General features: G+C 45.8%; 1 protein-coding gene across 2 annotated transcripts in view; it reads right to left on the bottom strand.

Annotated features, from left to right (window-relative positions):
* The window catches only part of LOC128703751 (cytochrome P450 2L1), a 148,784-nt gene that overhangs the window by 56,962 nt on the left and 70,968 nt on the right, over positions 1–20,854 (bottom strand). For both annotated transcript variants that reach the window (XM_070103762.1, XM_070103763.1), the window contains 2 exons: positions 16,144–16,340; positions 1,526–1,637 (listed from right to left, as the gene is read on the bottom strand). In XM_070103762.1, the coding sequence (XP_069959863.1) occupies positions 1,526–1,637; positions 16,144–16,340 (309 nt within the window). The remainder of the gene's footprint in view (positions 1–1,525; positions 1,638–16,143; positions 16,341–20,854) is intronic.

Genomic DNA, 20,854 nt, shown 5'->3' on the forward strand with positions numbered 1-20,854 from the left:
AGAATTCTTCGTCAGTAAACCATGCATATTGAATTGTATGCATGTTGTAAAAGGCAACTACAATGCCTTGAAAAAGGGGCTAGTAACCCCCTCTCCTGTATAAATTACTAAATTTAAGAAGAAATTTTTTGTTTTCTTTTAAGTCACCTTTGTCTCGGTGGGATACTACCTGTGTGCAGAATAAAACAAAAATAATGATAACAGTCTCTATAATTTCTGTTGTTACTGTATTTCCGAATAGTCTTTTTCAGAATTAATAACAATTACAATTGAAAAAAATCGTCACATTATATATGTAGATTAAAGGTAAATACCGAAAATGTTAAGGTGGTCGGAGATGGAATCCTCCCTGGCTATACATACCACTGAAAAATGTTAAGGTGGTCGGAGATGGTATCCTCCCTGGCTATACATACCATTGAAAAATGTTAAGGTGGCCGGAGATGGAATCCTCCCTGGCTATACATACCATTGAAAAATGTTAAGGTGGCCGGAGATGGAATCCTCCCTGGCTATAAGTACCACTGAAAAATGTTAAGGTGGCCGGAGATGGAATCCTCCCTGGCTATACATACCACTGAAAAATGTTAAGGTGGCCGGAGATGGAATCCTCCCTGGCTATACATACCACTGAAAAATGTTAAGGTGGCCTGAGATGGAATCCTCTCTGGCTATACATACCACTGAAAAATGTTAAGGTGGCCGGAGATGGAATCCTCCCTGGCTATAAGTACCACTGAAAAATGTTAAGGTGGCCGGAGATGGAATCCTCCCTGGCTATAAGTACCACTGAAAAATGTTAAGGTGGCCGGAGATGGAATCCTCCATGGCTATAAGTACCACTGAAAAATGTTAAGGTGGCCGGAGATGGAATCCTCCATGGCTATAAGTACCACTGAAAAATGTTAAGGTGGCCGGAGATGAAATCCTCTCTGGCTACATACCACTGAAAAATGCTAAGGTGGCCGGAGATGGAATCCTCCCTGGCTATACATACCACTGAAAAATGTTAAGGTGGTCGGAGATGGAATCCTCCCTGGCTATACATACCACTGAAAAATGTTAAGGTGGTCGGAGATGGAATCCTCCCTGGCTATACATACCACTGAAAAATGTTAAGGTGGTCGGAGATGGAATCTTCCCTGGCTATACATACCACTGAAAAATGTTAAGGTGGTCGGAGATGGAATCCTCCCTGGCTATACATACCACTGAAAAATGTTAAGGTGGCCGGAGATGGAATCCTCCATGGCTATACATACCACTGAAAAATGTTAAGGTGGCCGGAGATGGAATCCTCCCTGGCTATAAGTACCACTGAAAAATGTTAAGGTGGCCGGAGATGGAATCCTCTCTGGCTACATACCACTGAAAAATGTTAAGGTGGCCGGAGATGGAATCCTCCCTGGCTATACATACCACTGAAAAATGCTAAGGTGGCCGGAGATGGAATCCTCCCTGGCTATACATACCACTGAAAAATGTTAAGGTGGCCGGAGATGGAATCCTCCCTGGCTATACATACCACTGAAAAATGCAGCAGTGTTACTTTTCTTGTTCATCTCGAGAAGATATTCATCGATGACGTCACGTGGGTTGTCGGGGTCCAGTTTGGCTTTGTGAGACTCAATAATATTCTGGAAAAAACAATGAAAGAAACTGAAGTACATACAACATGTGTAATGGAAATGTAGTTCGTACGTTGGATTGTGTGTGTGAGGCAGTAACAGCCTGGTTGATCAGGCCCTGATCCACCACGAGGCCTGGTCATGGACCGGGTCGCGGAGGCGTTGACTCCCAAAACCTTCCAGGTATACTTCAGGTTGACAGTATATTACACATTAGTAAGTGAGGGATTAATGCTCTTAATCCAAGGAATATGAATTCTTCTTCACTTCCTTGGATCAAACTTGATTTTGCACTTATCATTTCCCAGACACTTTATGGCCTCTGTGGGTTTAGTGCTTTTCTATATTTTCTTTTTCAATGAACCGGCAGCATCCCACCGAGGCATTGTGACCCAAAAAGTAAAAAGTTTCTCTTTTTAAATTAAGGAATGTATACAGGAGAAGGGGTCACTAGCCCCTTGCTCCCGGCATTTTAGTCGCCTCTTACGACACTCATGGCTTACAGCGGAAGAATTCTGTTCCAATTCCCCATGGAGACAAGACGAAATAAACAAGAACAAGAACTATCAAGATAACAGAAAATCAATAGAGGGTTAGTATATATATACTTGTACATGTGTGTGTAGTGTGACCTAACTAAGCATTAGTAGCAAGATATACCTGCAACCTTGCATGTTTATGAGACAAAAAAGACACCAGCAGTCCTGTAAAACAATTACAGGTTTCAATTTCAAACTCGATTGGCAGGACGGTAGTGCCTCCCTGGGTGGTTGCTGTCTACCAACCTACCACAGGACGGTAGTGCCTCCCTGGGTGGTTGCTGTCTACCAGCCTACCACAGGACGGTAGTGCCTCCCTAGGTGGTTGCTGTCTACCGTCGTTCTACCACAGGACGGTAGTGCCTCCCTGGGTGGTTACTGTCTACCAACCTACTACAACAGGATGGTAGTACCTCCCTGGGTGGTTGCTGTCAACCATCCTACTACAACAGGACGGTAGTACTTCCCCGGGTGGTTGCTGTCTACCATCCTACTACAACAGGACGGTAGTACCTCCCTGGGTGGTTGCTGTCTACCATCCTACTACAACAGGACGGTAGTACCTCCCTGGGTGGTTGCTGTCTACCAACCTACTACCACAGGACGGTAGTACCTCCCTGGGTGGTTCCTGTCTACCAACCTACTACCACAGGACGGTAGTACCTCCCTAGGTGGTTGCTGTCTACCAACCTACTACCACAGGACGGTAGTACCTCCCTGGGTGGTTGCTGTCTACCAACCTACTACCACAGGACGGTAGTACCTCCCTGGGTGATTGCTGTCTACCAACCTACTACCACAGGATGGTAGTACCTCCCTGGGTGGTTGTTGTCTACCAACCTACTACCACAGGATGGTAGTACCTCCCTGGGTGGTTGCTGTCTACCAACCTACTACCACAGGACGGTAGTACCTCCCTGGGTGGTTGCTGTCTACCAACCTACTACCACAGGATGGTAGTACCTCCCTGGGTGGTTGCTGTCTACCAACCTACTACGAGAGGACGGTAGTACCTCCCTGGGTGGTTGCTGTCTACCAACCTACTACCACAGGATGGTAGTACCTCCCTGGGTGGTTGCATTGTCTACCAACCTACTACCACAGGATGGTAGTACCTCCCTGGGTGGTTGTTGTCTACCAACCTACTACCACAGGATGGTAGTACCTCCCTGGGTGGTTGCTGTCTACCAACCTACTACCACAGGACGGTAGTACCTCCCTGGGTGGTTGCTGTCTACCAACCTACTACCACAGGATGGTAGTACCTCCCTGGGTGGTTGCTGTCTACCAACCTACTACCACAGGACGGTAGTACCTCCCTGGGTGGTTGCTGTCTACCAACCTACTACCACAGGATGGTAGTACCTCCCTGGGTGGTTGTTGTCTACCAACCTACTACCACAGGATGGTAGTACCTCCCTGTGTGGTTGGTGTCTACCAACCTACTACCACAGGACGGTAGTACCTCCCTGTGTGGCTGCTGTCTACCAACCTACTACCACAGGACGGTAGTACCTCCCTGTGTGGTTGCTGTCTACCAACCTACTACCACAGGATGGTAGTACCTCCCTGGGTGGTTGCTGTCTACCAACCTATTACCACAGAATGGTAGTACCTCCCTGGGTGGTTGTTGTCTACCAACCTACTACCACAGGATGGTAGTACCTCCCTGGGTGGTTGCTGTCTACCAACCTACTACCACAGGACGGTAGTACCTCCCTGGGTGGTTGCTGTCTACCAACCTACTACCACAGGATGGTAGTACCTCCCTGGGTGGTTGCTGTCTACCAACCTACTACCACAGGACGGTAGTACCTCCCTGTGTGGTTGGTGTCTACCAACCTACTACCACAGGACGGTAGTACCTCCCTGTGTCGTTGCTGTCTACCAACCTACTACCACAGGACTGTAGTACCTCCCTGTGTGGTTGCTGTCTACCAACCTACTACCACAGGACGGTAGTACCTCCCTGGGTGGTTGCTGTCTACCAACCTACTACCACAGGACGGTAGTACCTCCCTGGGTGGTTGCTGTCTACCAACCTACTACCACAGGACGGTAGTACCTCCCTGGGTGGTTGCTGTCTACCAACCTACTACCACAGGACGGTAGTACCTCCCTGGGTGGTTGTTGTCTACCAACCTACTACCAGAGCACGCTAGTACCTCCCTGTGTGGTTGTCTACCAACCTACTACCACAGGACGGTAGTACCTCCCTGGGTGGTTGTTGTCTACCAACCTACTACCACAGGACGGTAGTACCTCCCTGGGTGGTTGGTGTCTACCAACCTACTACCACAGGACGGTAGTACCTCCCTGGGTGGTTGCTGTCAACCATCCTACTACAACAGGACGGTAGTACTTCCCCGGGTGGTTGCTGTCTACCATCCTACTACAACAGGACGGTAGTACCTCCCTGGGTGGTTGCTGTCTACCAACCTACTACCACAGGACGGTAGTACCTCCCTAGGTGGTTGCTGTCTACCAACCTACTACCACAGGACGGTAGTACCTCCCTGGGTGGTTGCTGTCTACCAACCTACTACCACAGGACGGTAGTACCTCCCTGGGTGGTTGCTGTCTACCAACCTACTACCACAGGATGGTAGTACCTCCCTGGGTGGTTGTTGTCTACCAACCTACTACCACAGGATGGTAGTACCTCCCTGGGTGGTTGCTGTCTACCAACCTACTACCACAGGACGGTAGTACCTCCCTGGGTGGTTGCTGTCTACCAACCTACTACCACAGGATGGTAGTACCTCCCTGGGTGGTTGCTGTCTACCAACCTACTACCACAGGACGGTAGTACCTCCCTGGGTGGTTGCTGTCTACCAACCTACTACCACAGGATGGTAGTACCTCCCTGGGTGGTTGTTGTCTACCAACCTACTACCACAGGATGGTAGTACCTCCATGGGTGGTTGTTGTCTACCAACCTACTACCACAGGATGGTAGTACCTCCCTGGGTGGTTGCTGTCTACCAACCTACTACCACAGGACGGTATTACCTCCCTGGGTGGTTGCTGTCTACCAACCTACTACCACAGGATGGTAGTACCTCCCTGGGTGGTTGCTGTCTACCAACCTACTACCACAGGACGGTAGTACCTCCCTGGGTGGTTGCTGTCTACCAACCTACTACCACAGGATGGTAGTACCTCCCTGGGTGGTTGTTGTCTACCAACCTACTACCACAGGATGGTAGTACCTCCCTGTGTGGTTGGTGTCTACCAACCTACTACCACAGGACGGTAGTACCTCCCTGTGTGGTTGCTGTCTACCAACCTACTACCACAGGACGGTAGTACCTCCCTGTGTGGTTGCTGTCTACCAACCTACTACCACAGGATGGTAGTACCTCCCTGGGTGGTTGCTGTCTACCAACCTATTACCACAGGATGGTAGTACCTCCCTGGGTGGTTGTTGTCTACCAACCTACTACCACAGGATGGTAGTACCTCCCTGGGTGGTTGCTGTCTACCAACCTACTACCACAGGACGGTAGTACCTCCCTGGGTGGTTGCTGTCTACCAACCTACTACCACAGGATGGTAGTACCTCCCTGGGTGGTTGCTGTCTACCAACCTACTACCACAGGACGGTAGTACCTCCCTGTGTGGTTGGTGTCTACCAACCTACTACCACAGGACGGTAGTACCTCCCTGTGTGGTTGCTGTCTACCAACCTACTACCACAGGACGGTAGTACCTCCCTGTGTGGTTGCTGTCTACCAACCTACTACCACAGGACGGTAGTACCTCCCTGGGTGGTTCCTGTCTACCAACCTACTACCACAGGACGGTAGTACCTCCCTGGGTGGTTGCTGTCTACCAACCTACTACCACAGGACGGTAGTACCTCCCTGGGTGGTTGTTGTCTACCAACCTACTACCAGAGGACGGTAGTACCTCCCTGTGTGGTTGTCTACCAACCTACTACCACAGGACGGTAGTACCTCCCTGTGTGGTTGCTGTCTACCAACCTACTACCAGAGGACGGTAGTACCTCCCTGTGTGGTTGTCTACCAACCTACTACCACAGGACGGTAGTACCTCCGTGTGGTTGCTGTCTACCAACCTACTACCACAGGACGGTAGTACCTCCCTGGGTGGTTGCTGTCTACCAACCTACTACCACAGGACGGTAGTACCTCCCTGTGTGGTTGCTGTCTACCAACCTACTACCACAGGATGGTAGTACCTCCCTGGGTGGTTGCTGTCTACCAACCTACTACCACAGGACGGTAGTACCTCCCTGGGTGGTTGTTGTCTACCAACCTACTACCACAGGATGGTAGTACCTCCCTGGGTGATTGCTGTCTACCAACCTACTACCACAGGATGGTAGTACCTCCCTGTGTGGTTGCTGTCTACCAACCTACTACCACAGGACGGTAGTACCTCCCTGGGTGGTTGTTGTCTACCAACCTACTACCACAGGACGGTAGTACCTCCCTGGGTGGTTGTCTACCAACCTACTACCACAGGATGGTAGTACCTCCCTGGGTGGTTGTTGTCTACCAACCTACTACCACAGGACGGTAGTACCTCCCTGGGTGGTTGTTGTCTACCAACCTACTACCACAGGACGGTATTACCTCCCTGGGTGGTTGCTGTCTACCAACCTACTATCACAGGACGGTAGTACCTCTCTGGGTGGTTGCTGTCTACCAACCTACTACCACAGGACGGTAGTACCTCCCTGGGTGGTTGCTGTCTACCAACCTACTAACACAGGATGGTAGTACCTCCCTGGGTGGTTGCTGTCTACCAACCTACTACCACAGGATGGTAATACCTCCCTGGGTGGTTGCTGTCTACCAACCTACTACCACAGGATGGTAATACCTCCCTGGGTGGTTGCTGTCTACCAACCTACTACCACAGGATGGTAGTACCTCCCTGTGTGGTTGCTGTCTACCAACCTACTACCACAGGATGGTAGTACCTCCCTGGGTGGTTGCTGTCTAACAATCAACTACTTTGGTTTCCCGTAAATATAATAAGAAATATTTATAGTGATTCTGTGTAAATTGTTCTTGTAGAATTTTCAACACTAATCATTTCTTTAAAATTTATTATTATACAAAAGTTAGTGAAGGAAATCCATTTCATGAGGTGATGTGCTGTTGGAGTGTGAGGAAGGTAACATTTATGACGGGATTAAGGAAACCGGTTAGCAGGACTTGAGTCCTGGATGAGGTAAGTACAGTGTCTACACTCTGAAAGGTTGTTAATGTTACAGTTTTGAGCTGTAGTTTAGGTACACCTCTGGCCAGACAGTGATGGAATGAATGATGATGAAAGTGTTTCTTTTTTCTTGGGTCATCTTGATTTGGTGGAAAACAGCCGATGTGTTAATTAAAAATATATTAAAAGAAAGATAATGCAGAAATATGAGAATTATTTCAGTACTGATCAGAAGTGTAAACTGACAAGAGGAAATAATTTTTTTAATTATTTGACCGATGACAACAATGATAACAGGACGAACATTCATTCTGCAACTAATTCATTACTGACGAGATGAATATTTATTAGATTATTAATTTGAGCAAAATACAGTACATTCTAGCAGCTTTGTTTGTTGCTTAATATTACATGTACACTACTACTTTTTTTTTAACAAGTCGATCGTCTCCCACCGAGGCAGAGTGACCCAAAAAAAAAGAAAATCCCCAAAAAGAAAATACTTTCATCATTCAACACTTTCACCTCACTCACACATAATCACTGTTTTTGCAGAGGTGCTCAGAATACAACAGTTTAGAAGCATATACGTATAAAAATACACAACATATCCCTCCAAACTGCTAATATCCCAAACCCCTCCTTTAAAGTGCAGGCATTGTACTTCCCATTTCCAGGACTCTAATCCAGTTATATAAAATAACCGGTTTCCCTGAATCCCTTCACTAAATATTACCCTGCTCACACTCCAACAGCTCGTCAGGTCCCAAATACCTTTCGTCTCCATTCACTCCTATCTAACATGCTCACGCACGCTTGCTGGAAGTTCAAACCCATTGCCCACAAAACCTCCTTTACCCCATCCCTCCAACCTTTTCGAGGGCGACCCCTACCCCGCCTTCCTTCGCCTACAGATTTATGCGCTCTCCATTCATTCTGCTCTGATCCATTCTCTCTAAATGACCAAACCACCTCAACAACCCCTCGTCCGTCCCCTGACTAATACTTTTATTAACTCCACACCTTCTCCTAATTTCCACACTCCGAATTTTCTGCAAATATTTACACCACACATTGCCCTTAGACAGGACATCTCCACTGCCTCCAACCGCCTCCTTGCTGCTGCATTTACCACCCAAGCTTCACACCCATATAAGTGTTGGTACTACTATACTTTCATTCATTCCCTTCTTTTCCTCCATAGATAACATATTTTTGACTCCACATATACTTCAATGCACCACTCACCTTTTTTCCCTCATCAATTCTATAATTAACCTCATCATTCATAAATCCATCCGCTGACACATCAACTCCCAAATATCTGAAAACATTCACTTCTTCCATACTCCTCCTCCCCAATTTGATATCCAATTTTTGTTTATCTAAATCATTTGATACCCTCATCACCTTACTCTTTTCTATGTTCACTTTCAACTTTCTACCTTTACACACACTCCCAAATTCGTCCACTAACCTTTGTAACTTTTCTTTAGAATCTCCCATAAGCACAGTATCATCAGCAAAAAGTAACTGTGTCACTTCCCGTTTTGTATTTGATTCCCCATAATTTAATCCCACCCCTCTCCCGAACACCCTAGCATTTACTTCTTTTACAACCCCATCAATAAATATATTAAACAACCATGGTGACATTACACATCATTGTCTAAGACCTACTTTTACTAAGAAGTAGTCTCCCTCTCTTCTACACACCCTAACCTTAGCCCCACTATCCTCATAAAAACTCTTTACAGCATTTAGTAACTTACCACCTACTCCATATACTTGCAACATCTGCCACATTGCTCCCTTATCCACTCTATCATATCCCTTTTATAAATCCATAAATGCAATAAAAACTTCCCTACCTTTATCTAAATACTGTTCACATATATGCTTCAATGTAAACACTTGATCTACACATCCCCTACCCATTCTAAAACCTCCTTGCTCATCTGCAATTCTACATTCTGTCTTACCTCTAATTCTTTCAATAATAACCCTACAGTGAACTTATTCCTCTATAATTTTTACAATCTCTTTTGTCCCCCTTCCCTTTATATAAAGGGACTATACATGCTATACTATACCTTCCCCACTTTCATATATTTATTAAAAAAAAATTCCTACCACTCCAACACAAAGCCCTCCCCCTGCTTTTAACATTTCTGTCATGATCCCGTCAGTTCCAGCTGCTTTACCCTCTTTTATTCTACGTAATGCCTCACGCACCTCCCCCACACTAACATCCTGCTCTTCTTTACTCCTAAAGGATGGTATACCTCCCTGGCCAACGCACGAAATTACCACCTCCCTTTCCTCGTCGACATTTAAAAGTTCCTCAAAATATTCCCACCATCTACCCAATACCTCCACATCTCCATCCACTAACTCTCCTACTCTGTTTTTAAACTGGCAAATCCATTCGTTTCCTTTGCTTTCTTAACTTGTTTAACTCACTCCAAATTTTTTTCTTATTTTCATTACTTTTTTACATTACATGTACTTTATTAATTAAATAAAGATAGTATAAATGACGGATATGTATTTATTGTAGAGTCAGTGTGATGATTTGTGTAGTTGACGTGACAGACCAGAGTAAGACATGATCCTGTCAACCTGTGAAATGTTGTCAACCTTCATTGTGTACATTAACTTAGAATAACATTAAAAAACAAAAGCACTAAAATACTTTAGTGTAGGCCTCATATAGGCCTTTAGATTATTGTATGATTTATACAGTGATCATGAGTATAATTTGTGTTTATTTACAATATAGTAGTGTACACGAAATTTACATATTTAATGCAATATAAATTGTGAGTTAAAAGTACAACTTATCCAGTGGATTTTGTATCTTGTTTAAAAAACCTGCTAATCTTGAGGTCAATTTATGAAGAGTTTACTGTACAGCTTAAAAAAAATCTATAAAATTTTTTTCAGCTAATTTTATTTTTGAAAATAGAAAATGTTGCACAAAATATGCAACTGTGAAAATTATGCAACTTAAATGTTGCAAAAAATGTTTAACTTAAAACTCTGAAGATTATGCAACTTAAATGTTGCAAAAATGTTTAAATACTCTGAAGATTATGCAACTTAAATGTTGCAAAAATGTTTAAATACTCTGAAGATTATGCAACTTAAATGCACTAAATGGGAAATAAATTCCAGGTGTTTATGTGACCTCTCAATCACATTCTTATGGAACATATTAATGAACTACTTAAAGATGGTCAGAAGATCAATGGTTCAGAGAACCGACAGGATGATGTAACACTTGGGGATTTTGACTGTGGAAATGTTCCGTCAACTAGTTGCTTCTTCAGTCCAATACAGAGAAGAATGAAGATCAGAAGGAGTTTGAGGTAGTCAGTCCCTCAGCCTGAAGTCGAAACGTTCCCACAATAAAGATACATAAGTGTTGCACGAGTGTCTAATTTATTATACTGACCAGAATGTGTCTTATGCTTGGTCTACACAATACATTGGGAATTACTCTAGAGAAGCACAACAACCAAACCTAATATTAGTCGATTAAAAAGACGGTTAAGACACTGTATGTAGAGCAAATCATTGTAAACAAATACGGTTAAGACACTGTAGGTAGAGCAAACCATTGTAAACAAATACGGTTAAGGCACTGTACACAGAGTAAACCATTGTAAACAAATATGGTTAAGACACTGTAGGTAGAGCAAACCATTGTAAACAAATACGGCTAAGATACTGTATGCAGAGCAAACCATTGTAAACAAAGTTGCATGACGAGAGCAGTACACAGGTAACCTACACACAGAAACAAACAAGAACAATACACAAGTAACCTACACACAGAAACAAACAAACGAACAATAAACAAGTAACTTACACACAGAAACAAACAACTAGTCATTGTATGGAAAGATAATGGTCAGATGTTGACTGAAAGATCATCATAAGTTTATTTCTTCTATGTGCGGTTTTTTGTACATTATAAACAAATGTTATTACAGGCTAAGTAGATCTTTAAAAGTTTCTCCCAAAAGACAGTCTTGATAAGAATTTGCTTGTTGTCTTATTAAGTTTTGTCTGCAAGGTAAGAATATGAACAATGATCATACATAATTTAAGTGATGTAAAATACTGTATATAAGAAAAATGAATTGATTCTCGTTGATAGATGATGCAGAGGAAATTTTAAGATCAAATTGACAAAGATAGTACATATAACATTATATATGTAGACAAAGACAGTAGACATAACTTTATGCATTGTTATGTAAAGTAAAAAATATGTCTATATAAAATAACGCTCCATATATAATGTCATTTTCCGTGTAACATAGTTCTGGGATGGAACTGAAAGTGAACGCGTTTTATTCCTGTCAGGCAGTGGCCATGACAGGAGTAGATGAGAGGTGTGTTTAGTTCAGTATGAGACGGATGGTGACGGAGGTGAAGTCATAATGTCTGGGTGGTAGTTTGAGTAGGTAATTTTGGTAAGTTTTTTTTAGTGTATACTATAGGTCTTTGTGTTTAAGTGATCTCATGTTTATTTGTAAAGCCCTAGCAGGGACCTGTGTTTATGTGAGAGTATTGTATGGTGTTTTGTCTGCTGGTAATTAGTCTACCAGACAAAAGTGAAGACCGGGGTGTGCATGTCATGGAACCTCCCTCTTCATAAAAGTTATTTTATTTTAATTTGTTAAACTCAATAGTGAGCTAGTGAGTTAATGTGAACTGGAGTTTGGTGGTTTTTTTTTTCTTTTGGAGTAGATTGTAAGCTGTATGTAAGTCAGTATTAATATTATATAGATATATTTTTATATAAGTGAGTTTTTGTGTTGTTCCTTATAATAGTAATAATTAATATTATTTAACATACGAGTGCATGCTGGCACAAGGTTTGCTCTGTATTTCAGTGTAATTTTATAACCCCCCGACACAGCAGTGTGAGCAGTCTTTAGCAGCCACGAACATTTCAATTAAGTTACAACATCAAAGTCGTAACAATATGTAGACAAAGACTGTACACATAACTCTATATGTAGACGAAGACAGAACACATAACTATATATGTAGACAAAGTCTAATAATTAAGTGCACTGAAGTCAAACTCATCCACACTTGCAATGGAAACTGCAAAGTGTGACACACGGACACTTTGCAACTTACAAACTTAACATTTATCACACAACTACACTTTATAATGAGGATCTTAGGAACATATAACATTTTACAAGTTGAAGTTACTGTACTAACATTTATGACATATAACTGTCTACTGTTATCAATACTGTATTGTTTACTAAAACAAACAACTCGTGTATATATCTATATATATATATATATATATATATATATATATATATATATATATATATATATATATATATATATATATATATATATATATCTTTCTTTCAACACACCGGCCGTATCCCACCAAGGCAGGGTGGCCCAAAAGGAAAAACAAAAGTTTCTCCTTTCACATTTAGTAATATATACAGGAGAAGGGGTTACTAGCCCCTTGCTCCTGGCATTTTAGTCGCCTCTTACAACACGCATAGCTTACGGAGGAAGAATTCTGTTCCACTTCCCCATGGAGATAAGAGGAAATAAACAAGAACAAGAGCTAGTAAGAAAATAGAAGAAAACCCAGAGGGGTGTGTATACATATGCTTGTACATGTATGTGTAGTGTGACCTAAGTGTAAGCAGAAGTAGCAAGACGTACCTGAAACCTTGCATGTTTATGAGACAGAAAAAACACCAGCAATCCTACCATCGTGTAAAACAATTACAGGCTTACGTTTTACACTCACTTGGCAGGACGGTAGTACCTCCCTGGGCGGTTGCTGTCTACCAACCTACTACCTAAAATATATATATATATATATATATATATATATATATATATATATATATATATATATATATATATATATATATATATATATATATATATATATATATATATATATATATATATATATATATATATATATATATAGACAATATGCTGAAAAAGTTTTTCTTTTTTTTAAGAAACTAAAGTTCGCTCTACCCTGAGCAAAACATACAGACATACAAACATACTGCCCATATTTCCTGCTCATGTCTACTGGCCATATTTCCTGCTCATGTCTACTGGCCATATTTCCTGCTCATGTCTACTGGCCATATTTCCTGCTCATGTCTACTGGCCATATCTACTGGCTATATCTACTGGCTATATATACTGGAAATATCTACTGCCCATATGTACTGGGCATATCTATTGGCCATATCTACTGGCTATATCTAGTGCCCATATCTACTGGCCATATCTACTGGCCATATCTACTGACTATATCTACTGACCACATCTACTGCCCACATCTACTGGACATATATACTGGACATATCTAATGCCCATATCTACTGGCTATATCTACTGCCCATATCTACTGCCCATATCTACTGGCTATATCTACTGGCTATATCTACTGGCTATATCTACTGCCCATATCTACTGGCCATATCTACTGACTACATCTACTGGCCTTATCTACTACCCATATCTACTGGCTATATACTGGCCATATCTACTGACCACATCTACTGCCCACATCTACTGGACATATCTAATGCCCATATCTACTGGCTATATCTACTGCCCATATCTACTGGCTATATCTACTGGCTATATCTACTGGCTATATCTACTGCCCATATCTACTGGCCATATCTACTGACTACATCTACTGGCCTTATCTACTACCCATATCTACTGGCTATATACTGGCCATATCTACTGGCCATATCTACTGGCCATATCTTCTGCTCATATCTACTGGACATATCTACTGGCCATATCTACTGGTCATATCTACTAGCAATATCTACTGGCCTATCTACTGGCAACATCTACTACCCATATCCACTCGTCATATCTACAGGTCATATATACTGGTCATATCTACTGGTCATATCTATTGGTCATATCTACTGCCCATATCTACGGGCCTTATCTACTGGCCATATCTGCTGGTCATATCTGATGGTCATATTTACTGGCCATAGCTACTGGCCATATCTACTGGTCATATCTACTGGCTATATTCTAATGGCCATATCTACTGGTTATATTTACCGGCCATATCTACTGTTCATATCTTAAGGTCATACATACTTTTCATATCTACTGGTCATATCTACTGCCCATATCTACTGGTCATATCTACCGGCCTTATCTACTGGCCATATCTACTGGTCATATCTGCTGGTCATATCTAATGGTCATATCTACTGGCCATATCCACTGGCCATAGCTACTGGCCATATCTACTGGTCATATCTACTGGCCATAGCTACTGGACATATCTACTGGTCATATCTACTGGCTACATTCTAATGGCCATATCTACTGGTTATATTTACCGGCCATATCTACTGGTCATATCTACTGGCCAGATCTACTGGCCATATCTACTGGTCATATCTATTGGTCATATCTACTTGCCATATCTTTCGGTCATATCTGCTGGTCATATCTACCTTCCATATCTACTGGCCATACCTACTGGCCATAGCCACTTGCCATATCTACTGGCTATATTCTACTGGCCATATCTACTGGTTATATTTACCGGCCACATCTACTGGTCATATCTACTGGTCATATCTATTGGTCATATCTACTGCCCATATCTACGGGCCTTATCTACTGGCCATATCTGCTGGTCATATCTGATGGTCATATTTACTGGCCATAGCTACTGGCCATATCTACTGGTCATATCTACTGGCTATATTCTAATGGCCATATCTACTGGTTATATTTACCGGCCATATCTACTGTTCATATCTTAAGGTCATACATACTTTTCATATCTACTGGTCATATCTACTGCCCATATCTACTGGTCATATCTACTGCCCATATCTACCGGCCTTATCTAATGGCCATATCTACTGGTCATATCTGCTGGTCATATCTAATGGTCATATCTACTGGCCATATCCACTGGCCATAGCTACTGGCCATATCTACTGGTCATATCTACTGGCCATAGTTACTGGACATATCTACTGGTCATATCTACTGGCTATATTCTACTGGCCATATCTACTGGTTATATTTACCGGCCACATCTACTGGTCATATCTACTGGTCATATCTATTGGCCATATCTACTGGTTATATTTACAGGCCATATCTATTGGTCATATCTACTGGCCATATCTACTGGTCATATCTACTGGTCGTATCTACTGGTCATATCTACTGGTCATATCTACTGTCCATTACTGGTCATATTTACAGGTCATATCTACTGGCAACATCTACTGGCTATATTAACTGGTTATATCTGCTGGTCACATCGACTGTCCATATCTACTGGTCATATTTACTGGTCATATCTACTGGCAATATATACTGGTCATATCTACTGCCCATATCTACTGGCTATATCTACTGTCCATATCTAGTGGCTATATTAACTGGTCATATCTACTGGCCATATCTACTGTCTATATCTACTGGCCATATCTACTGGCTATATCTACTGGCCATATCTACTGGCTATATCTACTGCCCACATCTACTGCCCATATCTACTGGCTATATTAACTGGTCATATCTACTGCCCATATCTACTGGCTATATTAACTGGTCATATCTACTGCCCATATCTACTGGCTATATTAACTGGTCATATCTACTGGCCATATCTACTGGCATTACATCTGTTACTTCCAAACATTTTTAAGCTAAGTGTTATGTGTATAAAATAAGGTCGTGTCCAGACTTACCCCCATAAATTTGAAGACATTCTGTTTAACATCGTCTACTAAATCAAGCTTAAGGAGTTTTCTTGTCAGGAATCTTGGGAGATAATTTAGTATAGGAAAGAAGGATGGAAGAAACACACTAACGACGTCTTCTTGTAAGAACTTTAGTAGCGCAATAAATGATTGGATTTCCTTGTCATTCAACTCGTAGCGACGACCTGAGGAAACAGATAACATAAGATTAAAATTAAAGTATGTGAGTATAATGAAAATTTGAGTTACCCCTTAAAACCCCAAGAAAATATAGAATATTGTTACAAATATATTTCTTGCTCTATTTTGATGTATAATGATAATGACCTACCAGGGTCAATGAGACATGAACACCACTAATTATTAAAAACATACTTGCATTGTTTATTGCTCTTGTAGTATTAAGCTTAAGCTTGCCCAAAATGTTCTGTATAACGATGGGCTTTCTGCAAGCATTAAAGTGTCAACTATTCCTGTATGTACAATGTATCATGTGGAAATAAATATGAATTTTAATTCTTACAATTACATGAACATGTTCGACCCAAAATATTTGCTGCCATCTTTACTTAGCTATAAACTAATACTTAGGAGTTGAGCCAGTTGTTATAGGCCATTAAGTTGAAGAAATAATATGAATTACATCAACCATACCCCCGGCCGGGATTGAACCCGCGGTCATAGAGTCTCAAAACTCCAGCCCGTCGCGTTAGGGCTGGAGTTTTGAGACTCTATGACCGCGGGTTCAATCCCGGCATGGGTTATGGTTTATTTGCAATCGTGTCATTACAATTTCTTAAGTCATGAATTACATATAATTCAGTTCTTCAAGGAAGGCCATTAATTCATGTCCCGTCCCTCGACTACTATTTACATTAATATCTTTATTAAGCACCTCAAGCAGATCCTGTGGGTGGTAGTCACCCCAGACTCATCCTGTGGGTGGTAGTCACCCCAGACCCATCCTGTGGGTGGTAGTCACCCCAGACCCATCCTGTGGGGTGGTAGTCACCCCAGACCCAACCTGTGGGTGGTAGTCACCCCAGACCCATCCTGTGGGTGGTAGTCACCCCAGACCCATCCTGTGGGTGGTAGTCACCCCAGACCCAACCTGTGGGTGGTAGTCACCCCAGACTCATCCTGTGGGTGGTAGTCACCCCAGACCCATCCTGTGGGTGGCAGTCACCCCAGACCCATCCTGTGGGTGGTAGTCACCCCAGACCCATCCTGTGGGTGGTAGTCACCCCAGACCCATCCTGTGGGGTGGTAGTCACCCCAGACCCAACCTGTGGGTGGTAGTCACCCCAGACCCATCCTGTGGGTGGTAGTCACCCCAGACCCATCCTGTGGGTGGTAGTCACCCCAGACCCAACCTGTGGGTGGTAGTCACCCCAGACTCATCCTGTGGGTGGTAGTCACCCCAGACTCATCCTGTGGGTGGTAGTCACCCCAGACCCATCCTGTGGGTGGTAGTCACCCCAGACCCATCCTGTGGGTGGTAGTCAAACCAGACTCATCCTGTGGGTGGTAGTCACCCCAGACTCATCCTGTGGGTGGTAGTCACCCCAGACTCATCCTGTGGGTGGTAGTCACCCCAGACTCATCCTGTGGGTGGTAGTCACCCCAGACTCATCCTGTGGGTGGTAGTCACCCCAGACTCATCCTGTGGGTGGTAGTCACCCCAGACTCATCCTGTGGGTGGTAGTCACCCCAGACTCATCCTGTGGGTGGTAGTCACCCCAAACTCATCCTGTGGGTGGTAGTCACCCCAGACCCATCCTGTGGGTGGTAGTCACCCCAGACTCATCCTGTTGGTGGTAGTCACCCCAGACTCATCCTGTTGGTGGTAGTCACTCCACACTCATCCTGTGGGTGGTAGTCACCCCAGACTCATCCTGTGGGTGGTAGTCACCCCAGACTCATCCTGTGGGTGGTAGTCACCCCAGACCCATCCTGTGGGTGGTAGTCACCCCAGACCCATCCTGTGGGTGGTAGTCACCCCAGACCCATCCTGTGGGTGGTAGTCACCCCAGACCCATCCTGTGGGTGGTAGTCACCCCAGACCCATCCTGTGGGTGGTAGTCACCCCAGACCCATCCTGTGGGTGGTAGTCACCCCAGACCCATCCTGTGGGTGGTAGTCACCCCAGACCCATTCTGTGGGTGGTAGTCACCCCAGACCCATCCTGTGGGTGGTAGTCACCCCAGACCCATCCTGTGGGTGGTAGTCACCCCAGACCCATCCTGTGGGTGGTAGTCACCCCAGACCCATCCCGTGGGTGGTAGTCACCCCAGACCCATCCCGTGGGTGGTAGTCACCCCAGACCCATCCTGTGGGTGGTAGTCACCCCAGACCCAACCTGTGGGTGGTAGTCACTCCAGACCCAACCTGTGGGTGGTAGTCACCCCAGACCCAACCTGTGGGTGGTAGTCACCCCAGACCCATCCTGTGGGTGGTAGTCACCCCAGACCCATCCTGTGGGTGGTAGTCACCCCAGACCCATCCTGTGGGTGGTAGTCACCCCAGACCCATCCTGTGAGTGGTCACCCCAGACCCATCCTGCGGGTGGTAGTCACCCCAGCCCCATCCTGCGGGTGGCAGTCACCCCAGACCCATCCTGTGGGTGGCAGTCACCCCAGACCCATCCTATGGGTGGCAGTCACCCCAGACCCATCCTGTGGGTGGTAGTCACCCCAGACCCAACCTGTGGGTGGTAGTCACCCCAGACCCATCCTGTGGGTGGTAGTCACCCCAGACCCATCCTGTGGGTGGTAGTCACCCCAGACCCAACCTGTGGGTGGTAGTCACCCCAGACCCATCCTGTGGGTGGTAGTCACCCCAGACCCAACCTGTGGGTGGTAGTCACCCCAGACCCATCCTGTGGGTGGTAGTCACCCCAGACCCATCCTGTGGGTGGTAGTCACCCCAGACCCATCCTGTGGGTGGTAGTCACCCCAGACCCATCCTGCGGGTGGTAGTCATCCCAGCCCCATCCTGCGGGTGGCAGTCACCCCAGACCCATCCTGCGGGTGGTAGTCACCCCAGACCCATCCTGTGGGTGGCAGTCACCCCAAACCCATCCTGTGGGTGGCAGTCACCCCAGACCCATCCTGTGGGTGGCAGTCACCCCAGACCCATCCTGTGGGTGGCAGTCACCCCAGACCCATCCTGTGGGTGGCAGTCACCCCAGACCCATCCTGTGGGTGGCAGTCACCCCAGACCCATCATGTGGGTGGCAGTCACCCCAGGCCCATCCTGTGGGTGGCAGTCACCCCAGACCCATCCTGTGGGTGGTAGTCACCCCAGACCCATCCTGTGGGTGGTAGTCACCCCAGACCCATCCTGTGGGTGGTAGTCACCCCAGACCCATCCTGTGGGTTGTAGTCACCCTAGACCCATCCCGTGGGTGGTAGTCACCCCAGACCCATCCTGTGGGTGGTAGTCACCCCAGACCCATCCTGTGGGTGGTAGTCACCCCAGACCCAACCTGTGTGTGGTAGTCACCCCAGACCCATCCTGTGGGTGGTAGTCACCCCAGACCCATCCTGTGGGTGGTAGTCACCCCAGACCCAACCTGTGGGTGGTAGTCACCCCAGACCCATCCTGTGGGTGGTAGTCACCCCAGACCCATCCTGTGGGTGGTAGTCACCCCAGACCCATCCTGCGGGTGGTAGTCACCCCAGCCCCATCCTGCGGGTGGCAGTCACCCCAGACCCATCCTGTGGGTGGCAGTCACCCCAGACCCATCCTATGGGTGGCAGTCACCCCAGACCCATCCTGTGGGTGGTAGTCACCCCAGACCCAACCTGTGGGTGGTAGTCACCCCAGACCCATCCTGTGGGTGGTAGTCACCCCAGACCCATCCTGTGGGTGGTAGTCACCCCAGACCCAACCTGTGGGTGGTAGTCACCCCAGACCCATCCTGTGGGTGGTAGTCACCCCAGACCCATCCTGTGGGTGGTAGTCACCCCAGACCCATCCTGTGGGTGGTAGTCACCCCAGACCCATCCTGCGGGTGGTAGTCACCCCAGCCCCATCCTGCGGGTGGCAGTCACCCCAGACCCATCCTGCGGGTGGCAGTCACCCCAGACCCATCCTGCGGGTGGCAGTCACCCCAGACCCATCCTGTGGGTGGCAGTCACCCCAGACCCATCCTGTGGGTGGCAGTCACCCCAGACCCATCCTGTGGGTGGTAGTCACCCCAGACCCATCCTGTGGGTGGGAGTCACCCCAGACCCATCCTGTGGGTGGTAGTCACCCCAGACCCATCCTGTGGGTGGTAGTCACCCCAGACCCATCCTGTGGGTGGTAGTCACCCCAGACCCATCCTGTGGGTGGTAGTCACCCCAGACCCATCCTGTGGGTGGTAGTCACCCCAGACCCATCCTGTGGGTGGTAGTCACCCCAGACCCATCCTGTGGGTGGTAGTCACCCCAGACCCATCCTGTGGGTGGTAGTCACCCCAGACCCATCCTGTGGGTGGTAGTCACACCAGACCCATCCTGTGGGTGGTAGTCACACCAGACCCATCCTGGGTGTGGTAGTCACCCCAGACCGATCCTGTGGGTGGTAGTCACCCCAGACCGATCCTGTGGGTGGTAGTCACCCCAGACCCATCCTGTGGGTGGTAGTCACCCCAGACCCATCCTGTTGGTGGTAGTCACCCCAGACCCATCATGTGGGTGGTAGTCTCCCCAGA

Source organism: Cherax quadricarinatus, chromosome 87 (genome assembly GCF_038502225.1).
Source record: "Cherax quadricarinatus isolate ZL_2023a chromosome 87, ASM3850222v1, whole genome shotgun sequence".
Lineage (NCBI taxonomy): Eukaryota > Metazoa > Arthropoda > Malacostraca > Decapoda > Parastacidae > Cherax > Cherax quadricarinatus.